The sequence below is a fragment of the Prionailurus viverrinus genome, chromosome A3 (assembly GCF_022837055.1).
Source record: "Prionailurus viverrinus isolate Anna chromosome A3, UM_Priviv_1.0, whole genome shotgun sequence".
Taxonomy (NCBI): domain Eukaryota; kingdom Metazoa; phylum Chordata; class Mammalia; order Carnivora; family Felidae; genus Prionailurus; species Prionailurus viverrinus.
This window is the reverse complement of record NC_062563.1, coordinates 113,745,040-113,770,065: the sequence shown is the minus strand read 5'-3', so window position 1 is coordinate 113,770,065 and position 25,026 is coordinate 113,745,040. Positions and strand designations below refer to the sequence as shown.

General features: G+C 40.7%; 1 protein-coding gene across 7 annotated transcripts in view; it reads left to right on the top strand.

Moving 5' to 3' along the window:
• Nucleotides 1-25,026, top strand: part of RASGRP3 (RAS guanyl releasing protein 3) — a 104,539-nt gene that overhangs the window by 68,882 nt on the left and 10,631 nt on the right. For 6 of the 7 annotated variants that reach the window (XM_047852943.1, XM_047852939.1, XM_047852940.1 and 3 more), the window contains 8 exons: nucleotides 1,139-1,286; nucleotides 2,733-2,906; nucleotides 3,286-3,402; nucleotides 5,401-5,676; nucleotides 12,019-12,096; nucleotides 15,894-16,010; nucleotides 20,277-20,392; nucleotides 23,456-23,603. In XM_047852943.1, the coding sequence (XP_047708899.1) occupies nucleotides 1,139-1,286; nucleotides 2,733-2,906; nucleotides 3,286-3,402; nucleotides 5,401-5,676; nucleotides 12,019-12,096; nucleotides 15,894-16,010; nucleotides 20,277-20,392; nucleotides 23,456-23,603 (1,174 nt within the window). The remainder of the gene's footprint in view (nucleotides 1-1,138; nucleotides 1,287-2,732; nucleotides 2,907-3,285; nucleotides 3,403-5,400; nucleotides 5,677-12,018; nucleotides 12,097-15,893; nucleotides 16,011-20,276; nucleotides 20,393-23,455; nucleotides 23,604-25,026) is intronic. The other variant, XM_047852944.1, reaches the window with a different exon arrangement.

Genomic DNA, 25,026 nt, shown 5'->3' with positions numbered 1-25,026 from the left:
AGAAAGTCTTGCTGCAAAATAAGCACAGCCCCACTGGACATAGTTCATCTTTCCAAGCCTCAATTTCTTTATGTATAAAATGGGGATAGTACCTTGGTCATGGGGCTACTATGAGCATACAATAAATGCATAGTAAGATAGCATTTGGCATGTAATAGATGCTGAGTACTTAATTACTAAGTCTAATTCCTGTCTCCTAAGTCCTTGCCACTCATAGTGTGGCCTGTAGATCAGTAGCACTGGCATCACATGGGAGCTCAGTAGAAATTCAGAATCTCAGGCCCCACCCTAAACCTGCTGAATTGGAAACTGCATTTTAATAAGAGAGCACTAGCTGATTCATGTGCACATTCAAGTTTGAGAAGCCGTGTGCTATGTGCTTCTGAGATCAGCCTGAGGCTTTACAAATGTTGACCATTGTTTTGCCATGAACTGGTTAGCTCATTTACTAGGAACTCAGTGCTAATTAGATTTGCATTTTATACCTACTAGTTAACTTTGTACAGAGAAAACTATGCAATGGCCCTAAGTATGGTTATCCATCTTGCAAATATATGTTTTTGTGTCCTGGGCATTCATACTCTGGTCCATTTTCCTAGAATACTTCTTTAAGAGTCTTGATCAACAGTGCATGATCCAGGAATCATTAGGGATGTTGTTAAAAATACAGATTATTCAGGTTCATTCCTAGTAAATCAGAATCTCTGGCAGTGAGGTCAGTCCTCTGTCTTTATAATGAATTTTTCAGATAATCCATATGTTGCTGAAGTGTAAGAACCCAACTTCAGGTGGTTTTCATGTGCCTTCAATCACCATCATATATATTGATAATCTGCCAAATTTATATACCTAACCCTGACCTCTCCCCTGTGATCCAAACCTTACTGGTCACAAGAAAGAGCAAGTAAGAAATTCCTGATGGATCGGTGCAAACCCACCCTGTCTGGAAAAACAACTCAAAGTTTATGTTCTATTGGCAGTGGGTCAGTGGTTTTCTCTTCAAATATGAAGGACAGGGCGTGTATTTTGCACAAGCTCCTGGAAGCAGGCCAAGAGTTACAGAGTCAGTAGGTTAATAACTTCCATTGAGTGAAATGGCCTTTCAGCACATTGACCAGACTCACTGTTTCTTTTATAGTCCTTCCTATGACTGGATGAGAAGAGTCACACAGAGGAAAAAAGTATCCAAGAAGGGAAAAGCCTGTCTGCTGTTTGACCATCTGGAGCCCATTGAATTGGCTGAGCACCTCACTTTTCTGGAGCATAAATCTTTTAGAAGGATCTCAGTAAGAAACTGACATTTATTCTTCCAAGGATAACAACCACCATGCCAACTTTCCCAAGAGCTGCATTTTCATATTGGCAGCCTCTGTCATTGTGCTCCACTGGAAAAGTGCCCTTAATTCACAGGAACAATCCCTTTTAACCAAAGATAAATATTATCCTGCCTTTATTTTATGGCTTAGGAGCTATATATCTGTCACTATTTTCAATGTCTCCTTTCATACGATTAAAGCATGATTTTCTAAATACTCAGTGGAGATTTAACCATTCAAGGTTTATTTAGCTCCATTGACTTCTCCCAAGTGAACATGTTTTGCTAGGCCCTCCATTTGAGGGAAGACATATTTATTTAGGTTGGGATTTGTATAAATGCCTAATTACGGGCATAGGTTGAGAATAAGAATTGTAGGCTTTGATGAGACTCTCACATCAGGTTGTTTATTTCCAGATATAGAGAGCTGGAATTAAACTTTTCTTTCCTACTCCGTCTTAATAGTGTTCCTTCTCCACCTCCTTTCTCTTCCTCTTGACTGTGGTCTCTTCCTAGCCACCTACTCTCTATTTACTTGTTGTGAGACTATTTCCTTAATGGCTCACGATCAGGCTTTGTCTCACCAAGCTCTGGGGCAATCACTCCTCTTTCTTTTCCAAGGTGCCAGAAAATTAATTACATTATTACTTGCAAAGAAGAACATGAGGTTAGAAGTATGGATTTTTGAAAGACTGATTCTTTTTACAAAATAATCCTACTTGGAGAGGACCTTAATGATCCTTTCCTGGCAGGCCATGAGAGGGAACCCCCTGCATTGTTTACATGATAGAAGGCTCACATGTATTTGGTGGCATCCATGCTGACTCCCCCAAAAGGTGTCTGTTTTGCTAAGGAGCTGCCTTACTTCAATTATTGTTTTCTTCTTCTTTTTTCTTAAAACACTGTACAAAATTATTCTGACTTGAAATCATTATATTTGTATTCATTTCCTTTTCTTTAATGTATGCCATTGTATCTCAGACTTGCCTGGCTGTTGGAATCACAAGTAGTGGGTGAAAAATGAAGACTCTTGGGTTCTTCCTTTGGAGATATTGATCCTTTAGGTCTGAAGTGTCCCCAGAAACCAATATGTTATAATGCAAATATCTCAGGTGGATCTTATGATCCAGCAAATTTGAGATTCACTGGAATGTGACTTAGACTCTTGTCCCTCCCTTCCCTGTCCAACACTGTGATGTGTAAGCATGTATCTGTGTATGGCGGAGTGAAACACAGCAAAATAATATGTTAAGGGTATGTGTATATTCAAATGTGTAAGATACCATCATAAATGTGAAATGAAAGAAATCATTATGTTGTCATGAAACAGCATCTCACATCTTCCACACAACGTTCTAATTTCTGATTTTACAAAGACTCCATTATAATTCAGAGTCTCTGAATCTTCCTTTACTAGTTCACTGATTACCAAAGCTATGTCATCCATGGCTGCCTGGAGAATAACCCAACCTTGGAGAGATCTATTGCTTTATTTAATGGAATCTCTAAGTGGGTCCAGTTGATGGTTCTTAGCAAACCAACCCCCCAGCAAAGGGCAGAAGTCATTACAAAGTTTATCAATGTTGCCAAGGTATGTATGTCTGGGCATTAGCCTGGGGTTCTTAAAGGATTAGATGTTTGTTCCCTCTAGAGAAAAGTCATCAAAGAAATTTGGGGTTCACACCATAAAGGACAATTAAAGTATTCGTAATATCTGGTGGTGAACATCATACTTCTCTCATGCACGAAGACTGCCTTTAATTGGCAATACTTGGAAGCATTCGTTGTAACGCTTTCTGTAAAATGATGGATATATTTTTCTGGTGGATTGCATTTGTGCTTCATGTTAAATTGATATTATTTGTCCTAGATCCTTGTTATTAAAATAGTGCATTCACCTGTACTTCAGAGAGGCTGGAATAGTTGAAAAATTCTTACAAAGTATTGATGGTAATTTTTTTTTATTGCAGAAGCTCCTTCAGCTCAAAAATTTTAACACTCTGATGGCAGTGGTAGGAGGCCTTAGTCATAGTTCTATCTCACGCCTCAAGGAGACCCATTCTCACCTTTCTTCAGAAGTTACAAAGGTATGGTGGATTAAATTCCAATCCTGAGTACAAAAGTCATTTGTAAATTGTTTAGGGATAGGATGCTCCTATCAGAAGGGGAAAGTTCTCTTCCTAGACAATGGTTGGTTACACATGGGGAATTAAATAGGAAGGGAATAGGCACACCACTGACAAAAACAGGTTGGAAGTGGTGGCAAGTGTCCCAATAAGAAGGCCTTTAAGAATACCAAGTGTCCCAACAAGAATACCATTAACATATTGCAGTTGTGAGTACTCCACAAATATGCACTTGGTGCTAACTATGTGATATGCACTGTGACACACACAGGGCGTACAAGGCAAATAAGACAAATCATTCCTACCCTACCCTCCTCAAATCAAGTCAATGAACACCTGCTCTATTCATAGCACTGTGTTAAACACAGTGGACAGATACAAAGGAAGAGAGAGATGTTGACCTTGTCTAGAAATCCCTCAGATTTATAGCTGGGTTCTCAGGAAAAAAAAAAAAAAAATATATATATATATATACATATATATATATTTAAAAAAAACAATGATCTTTGTCTTTTTAAACTGAGCTTTTTCTGCCATATTTGTTTCCAGACCACAATAATAATATTTTTCCTTTGTCAGTGAAAAAGAACATTTCATCTTTAGGAAAAGATTTCTTTGTAAGCATGTAGTGTGCTGTATCAGTAAGGACACTTTCAGCTATAAGTTTTAAAAAATCTTGAAATTGCTTAGACAGTAAGGCAATGGGTCATCTCACATACCTGGAAGTACAAAAAGCAGGGCCAACTCCAGGCATAATCTGATTAGAGCTCCGGGTCAGTAGTTCTGCCTACCTTTCAGTATCAGTTATTTGTTTCCTTAGACCGGCCTTTCTCCTGATTGGGCTGTCTGCAAGTTGGAGACAGGGAAAACTTCCGCCTTCAGCCCTGCCCCCATGGAATGAAAGACGTTGTTTTTAGGCAGATTGGACCATCTCAGGTCACATTTTCACCCCTGGACCAATAACAATTGCTAGAAGAATATAATGTGCCGATTGGCTTACCTCTGTGTTCTTGAACCAATCACAAACAAGAGGGATGGAATTATAATGACGGTAAATCAGAACCCAAACTTGGGCCTAGGAATGGAGACAGTTCCGTCTGAGTCACAGGGCTGCTTTCAGAAAGTTGTAGACTGATCAAAATTGAGGAAGGTCTGGTTGCTCTTAGGCAACCAGCGGTAAACAGGAGGTTGTAAGCCAAGAAGTGTTGCTCTCTGACCTAAAACATGTCACTCGTTCTAAGCATACTGGGGTTCATTATGTAAGTGTCTTATTTTCCTTGAGCTTCGTACTGAATTTCAAGTAAAGAGCAAAACACATTTTACACATTGTGATGAGTCAGAATTCAGTGGAGGCTCTTAGAGGCTTGGAACCACCAGTGGATCTTCAAAAATTATTTGAAATCTTCTTTCTTACAAAAAAGGAAACTGAGGCCCCTCAAAATGAAGTTACTTGCCAAAGGTCACCTGTCTAGTTAGTGGCAGAGTCCCAAACCACAGCTATCTCATACCTCGGTGTGGCTTTTCCTACCCCATCCCATTCCAGGTTAACCTTTAAGTAATATCTTGAATGCAACTTTCTTAGAACAACAACTGTATTTTAATACATACTGTATTTTAATACAATACATGCTTATGTTTGTGGACTGTAGTATTTCCATGAATTGCCAAATACTTCTAGATGATTGATGCTTTTTAACATCCTACCAGCCCTAGTAGGTAGGCAGAGGTGCGGGCAGTTTCTGTTTTGCAGTAGAATAGAACACACTGTCTAGCTCATATAGCCAGGCCCAGGACATTTTTCTAATTTTCTTTTTCTAGGTTAATAATTTCCCTGCATCAGTGTTCGTGCAATTGATACTTCTCTCAGTGGCTGAGGAATTTCCTAGCCACACACAGCAGGGCCTGGGGGTGGGTAGGAGGGAAGACTGTTTGAAAATCCTACTTTTCCATCTGTTCCAGAACTGGAACGAAATGACAGAGCTGGTCTCCTCCAACGGCAATTACTGCAATTACCGCAAGGCCTTTGCCGACTGCGAGGGCTTCAAGATTCCCATCCTTGGCGTCCACTTGAAAGACTTGATAGCAGTCCATGTCATTTTCCCAGACTGGATGGAGGACAACAAAGTTAACATTGTAAAAATGCACCAGCTCTCCGTTACCCTCAGCGAACTGGTGTCTCTGCAGAATGCCTCCCACCACTTAGAACCCAACATGGATTTGATCAACCTGCTCACGGTGAGTTGAGGGGACAGGAGTTTGTGCTGAGAGCTCTTCTCACTTCCCAGGGGATGCGGGAAAGTCCTTGAAGGTCATTCACCAGGTTGCATGCAGGGCTGGTAGATGGGGCAGGATCTGAAAGGGTGGGTGAGGGGAGGGGAGCCCAGCCCCATATCCGGCATGAGCTGAGACTATAATCACGGGGCAGAGAAATTTTCCTTTGTCCTGAGGAGCCTAGGTACCACCCCTATAGCTCTGCTCCTAGAGCTCTTGGAGAGGCCCTCCGCCCTCAGCCCCTCACTCTCCTTCGTCACACCAGTCTAGCTCATCACCACCTTCTACGTGGCCTCACCTCATCCATTTCCCTTTGCCCTCCCACACAGCATAGCTGAAGCCTGGGATAATACCTGGTCCTCCTCCATGATCTCCCTGTCCCCACTGCCACCCTCCCCTTGCCAGCCTGGCCTTTGAGGCCCTTCTAGACTTGTTGTCTATGTATCCTGGGTTGTCATCACCTGATGCCACATCACACTTGCCTTTGAGGAACACTGGGCTTTCCACCACGAACTGCTGCCTTCTGCTTCCTGGGCTTTGCACTTTCTTGGAAAATCCCTTCCCTATCCACCCCTGTGACTAGCTCAAATTCAAAACCTTCTGTCTTTCTGGAGCATTCTCTGTTCCTCTCCAGAGCAGTAAGTGTCTGCTTCATGTGTGGCTCTTGACCTTTATACTTTCTTAACCATAGGGAGGTATCATTTTGTATTAGATTTTTTTTTTCCTGTTTACCTGCCATATATATCCCATATCCCCACTGCCTCTCATGATACCTGGCATATGTAGGAGCTCAACAGATGAACTGAATGCTGTGTTTAGGAATGTTGTGGGTCAGACAGATGAAATTCAACTAGCATTCATATTTTTTGTCATTCGTGGCTGATCTCTAGGTCCCGGCGCTTTTAGACACAACAGGTGTATGGGAGAGAACCTACCCCATTGATGGCTGCCTTGTCAGGGGGAAGAGGCATAACCAAATTCTTTCACCCTTGTTTAACAAATGGAGAAGCAACTTCCCTGTTTGGGTTTATAATACGGAAGCTTCAGACACTTGACTGCAATACTGAATTGACTCTTTTCCATTCGTGGCCATGGAAAATGAAAATAATTTCCTTCTGAAGCTCTGAGGGCCTAAATCCTCTGGGACCACTGCACTGGCATAGGAGCGGTTCCTAGACCTTCTCACACACTGTTCCTAGAACACATGATTGTTTACCAAGGCATAGAACCCCTGAAGTGCATGGAGTAATACCAGCTGTACCTTAGCATAAAGCAGAAGTGGCCGACACACAGAAACACAAATCTCTTGGGACTGAGTTTGTATGACAAACAGTAAACACACAGACATTCTCTACTGGGGGGGAAAAACCCTCTCAATAATCCAGGCACCTGCATTTATGAACCATTTGCCATGTAAATCTGTTTCCACGAATAAGTGACCAGAGTTGCAGCCCCAATCAGACAGCAAAGCCACAGGCACAGGTGATGTCTGCAGACCAGCTGAAGTTCCACCTGTTTGTGTCCAGGCTACCTTCACTACGTGGAGGAGAGTGTCATAGAGCAGGTGCCTACGCTTGGGCATTTTCTCATCCCGACAAAAGATGATGATGGAGTAGGGGAATTAATTTTGAGTTATGAATGAAGCAACATAATGACAGATATTTAGAGAAGTATCAAAAGATTTTGAATGAAATTTTTGGGTGCAAATGGAAAATTTAAACCCTAGAAATAAAGGCTAAGAAATATTTATTTTTTTCTGCCTGGGAAGGAAAGAAAAAAGAAAAAGGATGACAACACAATCAATCCCCGCCCCACCCCCTCTCGGGTATTAAAAGAAAATATAGAAGCCACCAAGCACTGTATTTAGGACAACAATGTTATCTAGTGTAGTACAGTGGCAAGAATCCTGGGCAGGAGATCAAGCTTTTAGCTCTGTGTGTGCAGTTACTTAGTTTTGTCTCCTTGTTAGCTAGACCTGCCCTTGGTCTTTTCATAAGGGATTTTGTGCTCATTTGTGAGATCTCTTCCAGCTCTAAACTTCTGTGATTCTAGATACAAGGACTGGTGGCCCCTTGAGAATAAGGAGCCTGGTGTCAATCTGATACTGTGGTTCCAGCCCAGTGGCTCCTCAGATAGCACAGTCCCACATATGGACATCGATCAAGGCAGTTTCTATTTAAAGCCAAGACCCCTCCTTCCCTACAACCAACAAGAAGGTTCATTGCCCAGGAATATACATTCATTCTTCCTGGCCACAAGCAGATTAATCTCTTCAATGCAGATAAAGGAGATTGCCATCAGGTGTTCACTAGAGCCCAGTGGCCATCTCATGAAGCAGATACGTGTTAGGATTAGAACCATTTGACTGACAGAAGCTGTGAGGTCATCCATAAGTGCAGCATTTCTCCATTCACTTTTCCCCAAGATTCTAGGTCAGGTTTTTACCTGAAGTGATTATTTGCCTCTAAACATGGCTCCAGGTGAGAAAGCCAATACATGATTGAGAGCCCTGAAAGATGGAAAATGAGAGCTCTTAAATAAATCAGCAATTACGGAATGTCTGCTCCATGTGGTAGGCTGCATAGCAACCTTGGGACTTTCTGTAATAACTGATTGCATTTTTCATAGCATTTTCACATATATTTCATATACACAGACACCCTGTGAGGGAGCCTGGGAATGGCAGAGATTGTAACATCACCCCTGTCCCTTTGTATTTTACAAAGGAAGAAACAGATTTCTAAAGGACAAAAGGCTTGCAAAGGGAGAACTTCTGAATCCCCGATTGGGGTGGGGGTATCTCTCTCTCTCTCTCTCTCTCTCTCTCTCTCTCTCTCTCTCTGTCTCTCAGTGATGGGCATTTACTCTGTTTGATTTATTTTACATCTATTTTGTTTATTTTATATATATTTTATTTTGCATCTGTAAAAATTAAGTAATCTCTCCTTCCCTCTTCATGGGTGGCTAAAGAAGGAATTAATTACAGAACAAAATCTATGAGTCAGAGACTCTGTGTGCCATTTTTATCATTGTAAATTTAGCCCCTGAACAGCCCTGGGCACATGAAGGAAGGGAGACCCCAGCACTAAACACGTGGATTTTGGATTGTTTCTCTTTTCAGGGACAATCTAGAGAAGGCATTTTCCACTGTGATCCTAATCCTGGAACCAGAAACTTTAAAAGCTGATGCTTCTTACTTTATGGTATACGAAATCATCTGATTCTTTTCATAGTATTTTTAGATATATCAGTTACTTTTACCATTCTGAGTATATGCAAATAACTGGAAAGCCCCCTGTATTTTTACAGTTTCAAAAAAAAGAAGAAGAAGAAGAAGACGAAGAATTGCAAAAATGGTCAATAAGATAGTTTGATGACCAAGTGTGTTTTATTTTACAGTTCTCTAGTCAGGGCGACATAGGTCTTAATGTGCAGACTAAATCCACAACCATCTTTGCTGATAGGCTTGGGTGTAAATGCAGCAACATGAAACAGTGATTCAGACCATTCTCCAAGCTCAAAATATGTTAGATACAAGCAAGCATTCTTGAGATTCCATTGACAAGTTGCCTCTAATTATTTAAAAAAAATTGTGGAGGAAGTAAAACATGTTGCTCTGCACAGGGCTGTAAAATCCAGAGGAGATGATAGAATGCATGTAGGTAGGATCATGGCTGGGAAAGCAGAAGATGGCAGGAGTAATACATTCACTGATGAGCACAGTGGCATTTGACTGGAAGCCAACCATGCAATGCCCATCTCTATGGCCCGCTACACAAACCCCACTGAATGCATGTTAGCTCATTTAATCTTCACAGAAGTCCTGGGAAAGAGCTATTATTTATGCCTCCCATTTTAAAGACCAAAAGACTGAGTCCCACAAAGGCTAATAACTTGCTCAGGATCAAATCACCACTAATAAATTAAGGGCAAACATTTGGAGAAGACATTTCCATCTTATAGGATCTGGTATCTGTCCATCTGATATATGAAACTACCACGGATGTTCTGTGTCTTTCGAGAGAGCATCTCCCCTACTCAGTGTGTGGTTTATTTGGATTTCTGGTCAGTTGTTCTGGCACTGTTGTCATCCCTTTTCCAGCAGGCGCCACTGCCATTCATTATTAAAGGCCGAATCAGTAGGACTGGGGCATCCTCATCGAAGTCCAGATCAACTCCTGATAACAAGGAATCCAGAAGGAAACAGTGACTTGATTTTCTCCCTATGGAATGTTCACAATGCAAGGCAGCAAACTGTGGCTGGGATTATAGAGGCAGAAAAGATGGCAATGGATGCACTGCCTGCTTCTGTGAGGCTTAGAAACTGGTAGAGTTTTCCATCGTGGAATTTATAAAATAGCAGGCAACTGCCATTGGCAAGATGTGTTTTATTTGGCCTACACAGAATCATAAAAATTTTATGTTGGTTGCCAGGATTTAAAAATTGAGATATTTCATGTAAAACTCCAGATTTCTGGCTTCTCTTGACAAATGAGAAGATATGTCAATTGTCAAGCTGACAAAAATTGGCTGTACCTGAGCAGTGGCTGTCTCCCATTCATCAGGGACCCCACGTCTCCCTGTCACCTCCCTAACCCAGAGATCCAGTGTCACATTCTACTTATCACACATTTTTATTATTGTTGAGCTCAGAGGAAAGGTCCCAAAGTAATTACATCTGCGAAGACGGTTTTGGCAAATAAGACATTGTTATACCAGTGTTTCTACCAAAAGATCTTTTTCATGCATTTCACTTCATTCTTTTATATAATGAGCTGCCTTGTAAAGGCATTTGTTTGTAAAGGCACTAGGGGATGGTTCCTCTCCTCCCTGAAGGTAGGTATGACTGTTTAATGGAAGATGAATATAGTGTCTGTTCTTTGTGGGTAGGATTTTCAAGATCTGAAATGATGATGGGGCAGTTTTATAGTCAAGTCAATTTCATTATGTTTAGAAAAAATCTTTAGGTGACAAAGTCTAGATAAAGCAGTATATGACCTGATGTGTGCTATCCTTAATTTAAATGTTGTAGGGTCGTCTGGGTAGCTCAGTTGGTGAAGTGTCCAACTCTTGAGCTCAGCTCAGGTCATGATCTCATGGTTCATGAAATGGAGCTCCGCGTCAGAGTCTGCTTAAGATCCTTTCTCTCCCTCACCTGCCTCTCTCTCTCTCTCTCTCTCTCTCTCTCAAAAAAAAAAAAAATGAAAGCAAGATAAATCCTTGAAAGACATCTTTTGCCTCTGAGTTTTCTCCCACTTCATCCTTCTTGTGCTTCTCCCTCACTCTACACCCATACACATTAAGTTTTTATTTTTAGGCCCAATATGTTAAATAGAATTTTTTATCCCCAATGGTCGAAGAAAGGACAGGGCACCTGGTTATGTTCACTGCTGATGAAATGGCATGATTTATATGGTATCTTAACATTAAAGGGTGTGGGTGAGACTCATCCAGGCTGATTTTAAGTCTCATGCCTTCTATTTTAGATGAATGGGACCATGCATTTTAGTTTTTACTGATTTCATTCATGCACTCCAATCTTGGTCTAAGTTGTTGTCCCTGCCTGTCCTGATCTTTCTCTCCTTCTTTCTCTGTCCGAATAGTCCCAGTTAGGTCCTAGTTCACAAGGTCCTCTGTGACTCTGTCCTGATCATTTCTGTTTTCAGTGACCTCCCTTCCCACCACCGCCCCCCCCCCACATAATAATAATATTAGTAGTAACAGCTGTCATAATAATAGTAACATCAACAACCCCAAATAACATTTCTTGGCATTTTACTGTGTACCAGGTTTTGTGTGTAGTACTTCACATGAAGTATTCCATTTGATCTTGATCAAAATTCAATTCAGTAGGGATTTTTATGATAATTTCCATTTTACAGATGTGACAAATGAGTGTCAGAGAAGATATAACTGGCTCAAGGTGCCAGGCTAACCAGTGGCAGGCTTAGGACTTGAACTCAGGCCCAACTGACTCCAGAACCTTCCTTCATGCTTTATATGCTGCCTCTCTGAGCAATTCCTGTAGCATTGAGAGTGGGGGCATCTTACTTAATAGCTCAAATATGTTGCCTTTTGTTGATATAAACACATCTGATATAGCACATAGGATGCTGATGACCATGCTAAAGTGTTTGGTTTTAAAATTTCATGTTCTGCCTCTGCATGCTATCTTTTTAATGTTCTGCATTCTCTCACATTATTAGACACTGAGCTTCAACATTTGGTTTGAAAATATTTCAGCAATGTAAATAAATAAGTAAATGTGATCCAACATCATCATTTATCCTTTCTAATTTGTTGTAGCTCTCTCTGGACCTCTATCACACAGAAGATGATATTTACAAATTGTCACTGGTGCTGGAGCCTAGAAATTCTAAATCGGTAGGTGGATTTTTTCTAAGGATCAGTGCCAAACACCATTGATTGTCATTTACAGTAATTGGCTATTACAGTGATGCTTTGTGATCTGAAGACTGAAGAATTAAAAAAATCTGTATTCCATTTTGCCAGTGGAACAGCTTAGCTCTGACAGTGTGAGTATGATTTCTTCATCAGAGGCTAACAAAGAAGACCATTATTTCCAATTACTCTGTTTTCTTGTTATCATCTATGTGTTGTGTCTCCTCTGAGAGCCTGCCTACCTATAGGTCCTCCCCCTCAACAAAAGAGAATGCATCTTAATGTGAAACAGTGTTTTAGATTCTTCAACATAAAATCCCATTCAGCATAATATGAAGTTTAATCAATTTTAAATACCCTGATCATAATTCACAAATTTCTCTGCTAATGATCGACTCAACTCAGAATTTCAGTATCACATTAGATAGTGTCTCAATTAATGGCTAACTCTTAGCAAAGAAACATTTTATGGTAAGACTGAGGAAATTGCATTACTGAATGTACACTGATTATTAGTTTTAGTGAGCGGACTGTATCTTAGATCTGTTTTGCACTCATAAAAGAATACCTGGGTAAATTTGAAATTTGCAGCAAGGATGAGGTTTGCATGTTCAAGGAAAACATGTCTGTACTTGCCTCTTGGACTCGTATCCTCAGATCAGGTTTCTGATAAAGGTCTCATGACTTACCTCCTTACCAGTTGAACTCTTGGGATGTTGCCAGTGACTTGGACCTTCAATCTGTCCCTGTATTCTGACTCTGCAGCATCAGCCCCAAAGAGGCAGGGCTGTTCTCTGGTACAGGGAGGGTGTGCACTTGAGTCTGAGTTAGTTGACCTGGTAACGTCTGTTCTTAAAGTTGTGAGTGTGGTGGCTCCATCAGCATTTTCAGCTCCCCTACCAGAGGCCCATCTCCTGGGGAAACTGAAGAACAGACCCATGTGGGAAGATACAGCAGAGGTAAATGGAGGCATGAAGGCTAGCCTCTGCAAAGTTAGCATGAGTAAGAGCTAGAGAGAAAGGTAAAGTTACTGGAAAAAAGCAACTTGTGAGCTCCTCATTCCTTTGCTTTGTTGTGAAGAGGCTGAGCATGGTGTGGCAAGCTATGTGTGTGCCCATGGCATTTCCACCTGCCCACACCTTCCTTTACCTGGAACAGGGCACTTTAATTGCTACCAGTTGGTTTGGGCACCTGGTGGGGCATCATATCCATGTTATCTCATTAACTCTGTTAAGGAAACTGAGTCTGATGAGCATAGGTGTCTCACACAGAGCACTAATAGCCAGTAGGTGGGAGAACTGGGTTGTGGCTTCAGGCCTGTCTGTCTTCAACACCTGTGCTTTTTTCTTTTAAATGTGTATCTATTTATTTTGAAAGAGAGAGAGAGAGAGAGAGAGCGTACGCGTGTGCACAAGTTGGGGAGGGGCAGAGAGAGAGAGAGTGAGACAGAGAATCCCAAGCAGGGTCCACACTGTCAGTGCAGAGCCCAACGTGGAGTTCAATCTCATGAACTGTAAGATCATGACCTGAGCCAAAATCAAGAGTTGGACGCCTAACTGACTGAGACACCCAAGTGCCCCAATGCCTAGGCTTTTCTACTGCGTGAGGTTGCCTGTCCTTTTCCTGCCACCTCTTATATGGGAACATGGTAAGAACAAGGTACACTTTCCTGAGTTGTGCCTTTTACATTTGTTTTCAGGATAGATTTTGGCCAATTTCAGAAGATGTTTCCATCAAACACAGAAAAATCTTTTTATCTTTTGTAAAGCAGAATCTTTCAAAGTCCTTTCCAAGTGCTAAAATCCTATGAATCTATGAAAAGACATTTCCCAATCCCTTACTGTCTCTTATCTTAAGTGGCTTGTCACCCTGTTTTGCGCTTAGGTTTGACACATGCTGCCACTGGAGAACAAGCTCCTGTCAGGATGATGGTACCAAGAGCCTGTAACTTCAGTGTGCTTACCATTGGTGCTGGTGGACCTCACCAAAGTCCCACCATGAACCTTTTTCTCTTCACAGGGCACGCTCGTGTCTCACTGGTTCTTTGTGTTTTATTTGGTGTCTCAGTTTTTTCACTCGACCTCTATGTCAAAAGAAATACCTCACAATTCCACGTATAGAATAGTTAGGTCCAAACAGCTTAATATATATTAATGTTCTAATGACTTAGAACCCACTTTAAAAAACAATACACATATGTTGAAATCAAAATAATATTTTAGGGGCACCTGGGTGGCTCAGTCAGTTAAGTGGCTGACTTTGGCTCAGGTCATAATCTCATAGTTTGTGAGTTGGAGCCCCGCATTGGGCTCTGTGCTGACAGCTCAGAGCCTGGGGCCCGCTTCAGATTCTGTGTGTATGTGTCTCTCTCTGCCCCTCCCCTTCTTGTACTCTGTCTCTTCCTCACTGTCTCAAGAATAAATAAACATTAAAAAAATAAAAAAATATTTTAATTCTTTAAAAACCACAATTACTTACTAATGGATGTGTGTGCCTGCTGGGCATGAAACAATATCTTAAATTTTGTCATCAGATTGAATATGGCTACCTTTTTTCTTGTTCCACATTGATTTTTTTTTTTTTTTTGCTTTGAAAATATTTGATACCATTGAAAGAAATACAGCATGATCTAATGGGTGAACTGTAAACTATTTCAAGCTGGTAGTTTACATGGTTCTAACAAATACTGATTACTGCTGTATTTCCCTTGGGAGTTTGAAATATCTTTTGGTATCCCTGAGAGTCCACTGCAGTGTTCTGGATGGACACCTCGTTATACAGTTTGGGAACCGTGGCTTTATCCTTCATCAGATGAACAAAATGAAAAGCTTGATAGAAAGAGTCATGATGTGTGAGTGAGCCTATGTGTTGGTGATCATATCCAGATGGCAAGTACTTTCTGGTCCTGTTGGTAGCCCAAAGGATACCAGCAACACCCACCTCAAAACATTGCAAAAGGTTTAAATCTAGTACAGTCACTCTTGCAAACATGTTTGTCCCCAATTTAGTATCAAATAAACACCTGTTAAAACAGATTTGCATGCATGCACCAGCAAAAATATTTACATTTAATGAAGGTCCTGGGGAGAGGAATAAAGTACATTGCACTCTTGGCTTGTCTCCCGATAGGATTGTGTTTTGCCTCTGTGTTGTGTAAACACGTTATGCATTATTGCTACCATCTTGGCCACATTATTTAGTGAAAATGTCTTGCAGGAAAGTGGGAAAACAGATGGAGGAAGCAAGTTCACAAAAGAGGCTAGAAAGATGTAATTAGCCAAATAGTGAGAAGCGATTAAGCATATTGAAAGAGATGCCAGCATGAGAACATAAACTTGGCCATTCACATGGGCCCATTTACTGCAAACATCTACTAGTTTATTATCAACACCAGGTATTAAAGAACTAGATAACAGGTGTTTTATATATTTTGCATTATACAAAAAGCTGTATGGATTATTGTATATGTTTTAAGGATGTTTTAGTAATATTTGGGGAACTTGGATAGAATTTTTGAGTGGGATGAGAGAACAGTATCTTTTTCCCACTTAAAAAAATGGAATCTAGACTACTGCTAAACAAAATACACTCTCCAAATATGTATTTAGTTATAGATTAGATTCTATTGACAAAAGATGTTTGTTTTCAGAACATTTAAGTGATACATATGTAAGTTTTTACTGTATTATTAACATAAAAATGTGTATGTCTTTCTCAGTGTCCCCTGATTACTTAAGGTCTAAGATAAAGTTGAAAAGTGTGTTTTTCCCCCCTGTCAGCAGCCTACCTCCCCGACAACACCCACCAAGCCTGTGGTGCCCCTGGAGTGGGCATCAGGAGTGATGCCAAAGCCAGACCCCACAGTCATCAACAAGCACATAAGGAAATTAGTTGAGGTAAGTGATTGAGAGAGAGTAGAGAGTTAGCACTAGAAGGCCCTTTTCTCTTCCCAGAATATTCTACAGTTGCCCAAGAATCAACTGAAGTCAATGAAAACAGCCCTCTGGCAGGTAGGATCAATTTAGCAGACACTGAGCTCTACCTGGCATTGGCTTATGGGGGAGATTCCCCCAGAATTGCCCTTTTCCCCTTCCTGTCATTCTGTTCTCATTTACCCAAATACCCTCAGCTACTTCCAACTTTCTTTCACCAGCATTTGATGCCTCCATCATTGCCCCTGCAATTTGAGGGACTGTTTGGGGATTAGAATCGACTCATTGAAAACCTATATGGGTCCCAATAAAATGCCCAATAAATTGATTACCTGAAGGTGAGAAAAGATCCTGTAGGATGCATAGTTTCTCTTGCTGTTTATATTGAGGTCTGTGACACACCTGCACAGAACCATTTAGGTCAGAAACATTACTTAATTATGGGAAAGTGTCTATCAGAGTTTTCATATAGAAAGAAGAGTAGAAGGACCATTGTGGAGAAAATGGAAACAGATTTGGCAATAAAAACTATGACATCTGATTAAACATCTGCTTTAATGGATTGGTATGATACAATAGAATCATATCTTTGGGATAAAATAAGCTTTTTGCTGGGGGGTGGATGTTTAAAGAAAAAGAGGGGGTGCTTGGGTGGCTTAGTCGATTAAACATCCAACTCTTGATCTCAGCTCAGATCTTGTTCTCAGGGTCATGAGATTAGGGCCTGCATTGAGCTTCATGCTGGGTGTGAAGCCTTCTTTAAACACACACACACACACACACACACACACACACACACACAAACCTAAAGAAAAAGAAAGAATTTTCTACATCTTGGATCATCAAGGAAACCATGATGCATTGGAAGAAAACTACTACGCAGCATGTGAGGCAGCAAGGAAAGTTCAGAAAGGGTGAGGAAAGGGTCTGAGAAGGCCATAAGATTCAGTGGAGGCCTTGTGTTGATGTTGTGTAACAGACCCAGCTTGGAGCCAGGGAAGGTGGGGAAGGAATCCAGCTCCAAGAGTTGCAGCTCAGGAAGGTCTAGAACTGGGAAATGAAAAGACACAACTATTTTCTTTTCCACTCTCTTCTCTGCTTTTCTCTGAATGCTCATTCCATTATCTGCAGACAGACTTTCTTTCCTACACAAGGGGAGTCTGTATCTCCCTCTCCCCCTTCCTCTCTCTCTCTCTCTCTCTCTCTTCCCTTTTACCTTCTCTCTTATTTTCTCTCCAGTTCCAATTTTATGGTGGAAGGTTGGTCCAATTTGGATAAATTGCCTACTGTTGGTTCAATCAAATGAATGATTGGATTTTATTATGCATTTCCACATTAAATTTTATTCTACAAAAAGAATTGTACCCTTAATATGGATAGAAATATGGATATTAGATTATAAAAGTAGGTACAAGTAGTTAATTTTAAGCAACTTTGATTGTAGGTAAGTATTGGTATTGGGACTTACAAAAAGACTGTATATTTTGTGATTTTGTACAATTCAGTTTTCTATAAATAAACTTACAATGGGTTCTAAGCAGTCATGTTTTTAAATAATCTGTTAATTTATACTTTGTTCATCTCCCAAAGTACCCCTGAAGCAGCTTGCAACATAGGACAATATGGATCAAATAGAATAGAGAGAAAGCATTGGGAAAAGGGAGAAAGATTCATTATAATCCGTTTGCATACATCTGCTTCTGGGGAGAACTTAACAAACCTTTTGGAAAACCCAATTTAGCAGAGGGCAATGGAAAAATCCTTTTATTTTTCAATTATAAAGAAAGTCAGGATCATTGTAAATATGCAAGCTTTTCATAAAATACGGAGAATACAAGTTTTACTTTTAGGCCTTGGGAATTCTGCTCTCGAAGGGGAACCACTGATAATTTGTAAACTATCTTGTATGACTTTATTCCCCCATAAACACATACACCCACGTATGTCTTTGAGCAGCATTGTTCAATTATTTGCCTAGAACCGATTCCCATCAGTGGAATTACTGGGTCAGAGAGTAAGCACTGACTGTCTTCCAGAAAGATTGTGGCTATTTACTTCATCAACTAATATGAGAGTGCCTATTTTCTCATTCCCTAGGAAATTACCCATTATTTTAATGTTTTCCAATCTGAGAGGCTTAAAAAAGTTTTGTTTGTGTTTCTGTAATTACTAGCAGAATCGAGCATTTCCCATGAATGTATTGGCCATGTGTAATTTTACTTTGGTGGTCTCCTTTTCTCCTGAGCTCTCCTGAGCTGCAACAGGTCTCCTCCTGTTTTCCTTTTCTGTCTTTGCTCTCAGGTATATTGCAAATAATCTTCTATGACATTTATCTTTACATTTGTCAGCTGAGTTTTTTGATTCAATTATTTTGCATTTTACGTAATAAAATATTTTTGTAGGGGCACCTGTGTGACTCAGTTGGTTAAGCATCTGACTCAATTTTGGCTCAGGTCATGATCCCAGGATTATTTGATCAAGTCTGCATTGGGTTCTGTGCTGAGTATGGAGCTTGCTTGAGATTCTCTCTCTCTCTCTCTCTCTCTCTCATTCTCTCTCTCTCCCTTTGCCCCTCTCCCCTGCTCAGGCTTTCTCTCTCTCTCTCTCTCTCTCCCTTTGCCCCTCTCCCCTGCTCAGGCTCTCTCTCTCTCTCTCTCTCTCTGTAAAATAAAAATTTTTTAAATTGTTTACAGCTTCTGACTTTGATGTAATGTTAAGGAAGGCCTTTCCCACTCAGAGATTACAAAACATAAAAATTATTTTTATCTATTTATCTTTCATACTTTTACAGCTTTCTTATTATTAAAATTGTTTTAATGTTTATTTTTGAGAGGGAGACAGAGCATGAGGGGGGAGGGGCAGAGAGAGAGGGAGACACAGAATCTGAAGCAGGCTCCAGGCTCTGAGCTGTCAGCACAGAGCCCAAAGCAGGGCTCAAACTCATGAACTATGAGACCATGACCTGGGTTGAAGTCGGATGCTTAACCACCCAGGCATCCCTATAGCTTTATTTTTGACATTAAAATATTTAATGCATCTAGAATTTAGTTTTGGGCAATTGATTTTGTAAGATTATTAGCCACTTAATTCAACAGCACTTATTGGATAATCTTTAATTTCTCTGTGGATTTGAGAAGGTACTTTTTGATACTCTAAATGCCTATATATACATAGATCTATTTCTGGACTCTGCTCTCTATAGTAAGTTGTAGTACCATGTTGTTTTGATTCATGTAGCTTTGTAGAAAATTTGATTTCTGATGGGGCACGTTCTCTCTCATTTCTTCTTATCTTAAACAATATTAGGCTATTCTCAACATGTTTAATTTGAACTTTAGAATCAATTTATTCACTTAAAACAAATTGCCACTGGAATTCTGATTGTAATTGTGTTAAAAGTATATTTGAATTTTTTAGGAGAACCTGGGTGGCTCAGTCAGTTAAGTGTCTGGCTCTTGATTTTGGCTCAAGTCATGATCTCATAATGGCGAGATAGAACCCCTCTTCCTGGAGCCTGCTTAATGTTCTCTCCATCTCCCTCTCCCCCTCCCCTGCTCATTCTCTCTCTCTCTCTCTCTGTCTCTGTCTCTGTCTCTGTCTCTCTCTCTCTCTCTTTCTCTCTCTCCCTCCCTCCCTCCCTTTCTCTCAAAGAAAAAAGTATACTTGAATTTTTTTTAGATAATTTAACATTTTAAAGTTTCATCGTCTATTGTTTTGGTTTTGGCATTTGTGAGTTCACCAAACTTAACTCTTACCAAAACTGAGGTCTCAGTTTAGACCTCACTTTCTCCAGGAAATGTTTTCTTTTTAATATTTATTTATTTTTGGGAGAGTGAAGGTAAGGGAGGGGCAGAGAGAGGGGGACAGAAGATCCAAAGTGGACTCTTCACTGAAAGGCTGACAGCAGTGAACCCAATGTGGGGCTCAAACTCAGGAACCGTGAGATTTTGACCCAAGCCAAAGTTGGACGCTTAAGCAACTGAGCCACCCAGGTGCCCCTCCAGGAAACCTTTTAAAATCTCCCTTAAAATTCCCCCACAGCAGCCTATTTTTATCCTCAGCATTGCACTTATCTTGTTATACCATAAAGGCTTCTTGATTTCATTATTTCCCACTGGATTCCAAGCTCCTTGATAGAAAAATATACTAGCTATCACTGCTTTCCCAATAACAAGTTCAGAGCCTGACTCATACCCAGTTATTCAGTAAATATTTGTATTTGCTTTGCAGTCTGTGTTTAGAAACTATGACCATGACCATGATGGGTACATCTCCCAAGAGGACTTTGAAAGTATAGCTGCCAATTTTCCCTTTTTGGATTCCTTCTGTGTCCTGGACAAAGATCAGTAAGTTTTAATTTTGTTATGTTTTAATGCAGCTATCCTGAAACAGAAAATTAGTGTCAGAGGAGAACAGGGATACCTTTATTTTTTATTTTTTTTTAAGTTTATTTATTTATTTTGAAAGAGAGAGAGAGAGAGAGAGAGCATGAGCAGGGGACGGGGAGAGAGAGAGAGAATCCCAAGCAGGCTCTGCACTGTCAGCACAGAGCCTGATGTGGGGCTTGAACTCACAAACCATGAGATCGTGACCTGAACTGACATGAACAGCCAGAAGCTAACTGATTGAGCCACACAGGTACCCCAGAGATACCTTTAATTTGCATCTTGACAGCTTCAATCCTAGTGTGTTGATGAAACAAGTGTAATGTTTCACTGATTTTTTTCTTGGTGTTCACACCTGACTGGCTGGATGAGATTATAGGGCAGGCTACATCATCAGTGTTGAGTGTAAGTGCCCATTTGCAAATGAGCCCAACTCTCCATATTACTTCTACTTAGCTATTTCATCAACCCCAAAACCTCCATCAAGAAAAAATGGAGGAGAAATATAGTTACATCTTGGCTGGTAGAGTCCTCAACATCAATGGACCTGAGGGCAATACTAAAACTAAGGAAGGAAAATTATTTTAAATTACTTACAGCTTTCAGAAGAGCAGGTGATGTCTGCAGATAGCCAAGAAGGGTCCTTGCTTTGTTTTTCTCTCCACTAGCTCAAAAGTTATTTTGGTCAATGAAGTAAAAATGTATTTCTATTGAGCTTCAAATGATTCCTGGAAAAGTAGATGACTTTGGAAGCTAATATCCAGCTCACTGGAAAATAATGATATGAAATATATATTGCAGAGAAACACTGACATTAGTAATTTGATTGCTTCATTTAAAAAAAAAATTTTAATGTTTATTTATTTTTGACAGAGAGAAAGAGAGAGCAAGCAGGGGATGAGCAGAGAGAGAGGGAGACACAGAATCTGAAGCAAGCACCAGGCTCTGAGTTGTCAGCACAGAGCCAGATGCGGGGCTCGAACTCATGAGCTGTGAGATCATGACCTGAGCCGAAGTCAGCTGCCCAACTGACTGAGTCACCCAGGCTCCCCAATTGCTTCATTTTTAATTATGTGAGATTAGTTCTTAGTTTAAAAATCATCTATAATGAGATGCTAGATTTTATACTGGTGGAATGTCCAAATTATATCACTTTAAAATTCTATAATAATTTTGTTTGTGTGTGAAATTTTTTTTTTAATTAAATCTGTAGGTAATTCAGTACACTAAGGCTTTCCTTGGTACTGTATCATAAACATCTTAAAACTTTAATTCATCTTCATTGTATTTCTAGAACAAGGAATCCTTTAAAATAAGTTAAATTATTAGAAATAAACATCTTTTACAAAATGAAATTTAAGTTACCTGCTAACTGCCCACCTCCCTTAGTATGTTTCTGTCAGTGATGTGTAACCTAAATTCAGTAGGGCATGAATTTAAAATCACTTCCTACTCTTCATTTCTTTTTGTTTTTTCAGCTGATTCTTTAGATGGACCTTACACTGTGCCAGCAAAGATATAAATACAATACAAAGATATAAAATATCTTTGTATATAAATATAAAGATATAAAAAAAATTTTCCCTAAAAATGCAGGTTTGAAATATTCATACTGTATATGATTTCTTCTTTAGATATGTTGATTTTGCGAGGCCAGTAGACCATCCAGGAAGAAAGAGATTCTAGCAAGCTCTAAATGTGGTACCAAGATTCAGGAGAACAGTTTTGGAGACATAGATTGCTAGGTCTTCAGCCCAGCCTTGTGAGCTGGAGTCCGGGGTGTGGGAGCAAATTCAAAGTTTAAAGGAAGATGAGCTTGGGCCCTGAGGAATGTAGCTTCAGGGGCTCTTCTCCCTACATGCAGCTGAAAGAAAGAAGTAGATCCCGCAGGGGAAGCATGGGAGGAAGGAGAGAAACTGGCTACGTAGAATCACAGGGTCACATGGAAGAGAGAGTGTCACAAAAGGAAAAACCCTGTCCCCAAGTCATGTGCAGCCAGGAGGTCAGCAACATCAAGGAGTGAGAAAAGGCCACTGAGGATGTCCTTGTGACAGTTTCAACAGAGAGGTAGGGTCAGAAGCCTGGTTATATGGAGTGAGGAGTAATCAAAGGAAATGAGAAAAAAAAAAAAGAAAAACCTGTAATGAACATTCTTTTTGAAAAGCTTGGGAGGAAGAAAGGGAAAGGGAATGATAGGTGCTGGAGTGGGAAGCGAGGTTGAGGAAAGTCGTTTTCCAAGAGAGGAAGTCACGAGTGTGTTTGTACACAGAGGAAGGAGTGGGTGAAGAGACTGAGCAGAACCCAGAAGGAGCTGTGTCTTGGGAGGCTGGAGAGTGGGGGATGGGAGCATGACTTCCTCAGACCAGGAGGACCCAAGAGAGGACAGATGAGATACAAAGGAATTCTGAATTGGCACAGAAGGGTGTGGTCTCCAGCGTGTGCTGGTGTGGTGAGAAGGCAGCATGAAGATCACCTCTTATCAGGTGGATTTGATCTTGGTAAACAAGAAGTCTGATTATGTGTGGGTGGGTGCCACTGACTGTGAAGATATGGAAGAATCCCTCTGGTAAATGGTCTGTAAGTCAATAAGACTGGAATGAAAGATTACCACCACTGGCAGTGGCCTGGATGACAGCAGGCTGAATGAATTTGAGACTGGTGGGCCCAGTCATTACAGTTTTCTGCCTTTCTCCAGCAGCCTGATTCTTGCACACCCTGTTGTTAGGTTAGGGCTAGAAAAGAGATGTCCTTCTGAAGCTACTATTTGGTAAAGAAGGAGACTTTCTGTGATACGACGCACAGGACACACACACACACACACACACACACACATATTCTTACTCTGAAAGCCTCTGGCACTGAATGCTGTCTTTCGAGGTCCTCTCCTTTCAAATAGAACAGAAAAGTAAACACTGCCCACCTGCTTTTGGCCACAAAGGTTTGGGAGGTTGGGTGATTAAAGTGTGTCAGCCACTTAGCAATGTGGTCTTCAAAGATCGCTCCCTTTTTTGATTCTCTTTACAGGGATGGTCTAATTAGTAAAGATGAAATGATGGCTTACTTCCTGCGAGCTAAGTCCCAATTACACTGTAAAATGGGACCAGGATTTGTCCATAATTTTCAGGAGATGACCTATCTCAAGCCAACCTTCTGTGAACACTGTGCAGGATTTGTAAGTCTGTTTTCCATTATTTCTCTTGTGTGTAGTTATTTGTACAGCATCCTGAGAGTGTCGGAAAATAATACACCAACAGAATCCATTGTGTGCTTTAGATCAGAAGTAAAGTATGATGGCTCCCTGAAATTAAAAACTTAAGTTTAAAACAAAAGCAATATCTGCAGGTTTCACTATGTTCTTTCTAGGATTGTAGGGCTGGCATCAGGGGAGGATGGAGAGGCTTGTTAACTCAAGAGAGCAGTTTGTCTGTTAATCCCTGCCAGGGAAAGGTTCTGCCCAATGAGCCTTGGCATTCGTCACTAATACTCGTAGCAGGTGCAATTAAGGGGAGTATTTATCTTCACCAGTTCCTCCCAGTTCTCGTTTCATGTGGTAGCAGTCACCAGACATCCATCATGGCATGGCTCAATAATTCATAACTCAAAAAGTAAAAAAAAAAAAATCTTTTTGGAAGGAAGATGGTTGTAATAATAAGTAACGTTTATTTGGCACTTGACAGTAATGAAGTACTTCCATAGACGTTAGTATAATTGATCCTCTTAACTAGTTCATGACAAGGACATTTTATTCTCCCCATTTGCCTATCAAGACAGAGAGGTCCAGAGAGGATAAGTCCACTTTCCCAGGATCACACAGCCAGTAATTACCAGAGCCAGGATTCAAACACCGGTGTTTTGACTCTGAATCCTGGGCTCTGCCTATGCCACTGCACAAAGGAAGCTGGTTCACTTCTTTTCCCCACATTTGATAATTCTTTGTCATCTAAAGGCAGCTTTGGCCTTGGTATTGAACAAAGACTCATGGGCTCTGAAAGTCTAGTTGATACCCAAGTTGTAGAAGATGAAAATGTGATCCTCTAGGACAAGATGGCCCTGCAGCCAGCATGCCTATTACTCTTTTGTCCAGATGCCAGAGCTCAGTTTTGTTAGCTTCATTCAGCCATCATGTTCCACTGGTTCCATAGTCTCTCCAAATCTTACGGCAACCTAAGGTCCGAAATCAAAGGACTGTGGGAAATATTGCTCTACGCCCATCTACATGAGGTCACTGTCTCCTGTCCTTGTCTGGCACCTGACCCAGAGCCTCTTCCTGCCTTGTGTTGTCTGCTAGTTATTAAGAAAGCATTAGCAAGTGATGCCCTGATTTGCCCTCCTGATAGGACTCATGCTTCACTTTATTTTTTCCAGCAGTTCCTGCAGCTATGCTAATAATGTGCCATACCTGGATATTAGAATGCTTCTTCTTAAATCTTACCCTTTCTTGTCCTAGATCAGTGGCTTTTGCTCACACACAAAACTCCCAGGAGCACTGGCTTCCTGCCTTTCCCTCACGTGACACAGTCTTCTTTCTCTACTTATTAGGGACAAGACCTTGCCAGGTGACTTCACCTCTCGCTAGGCCCAGTCTATATATGTAT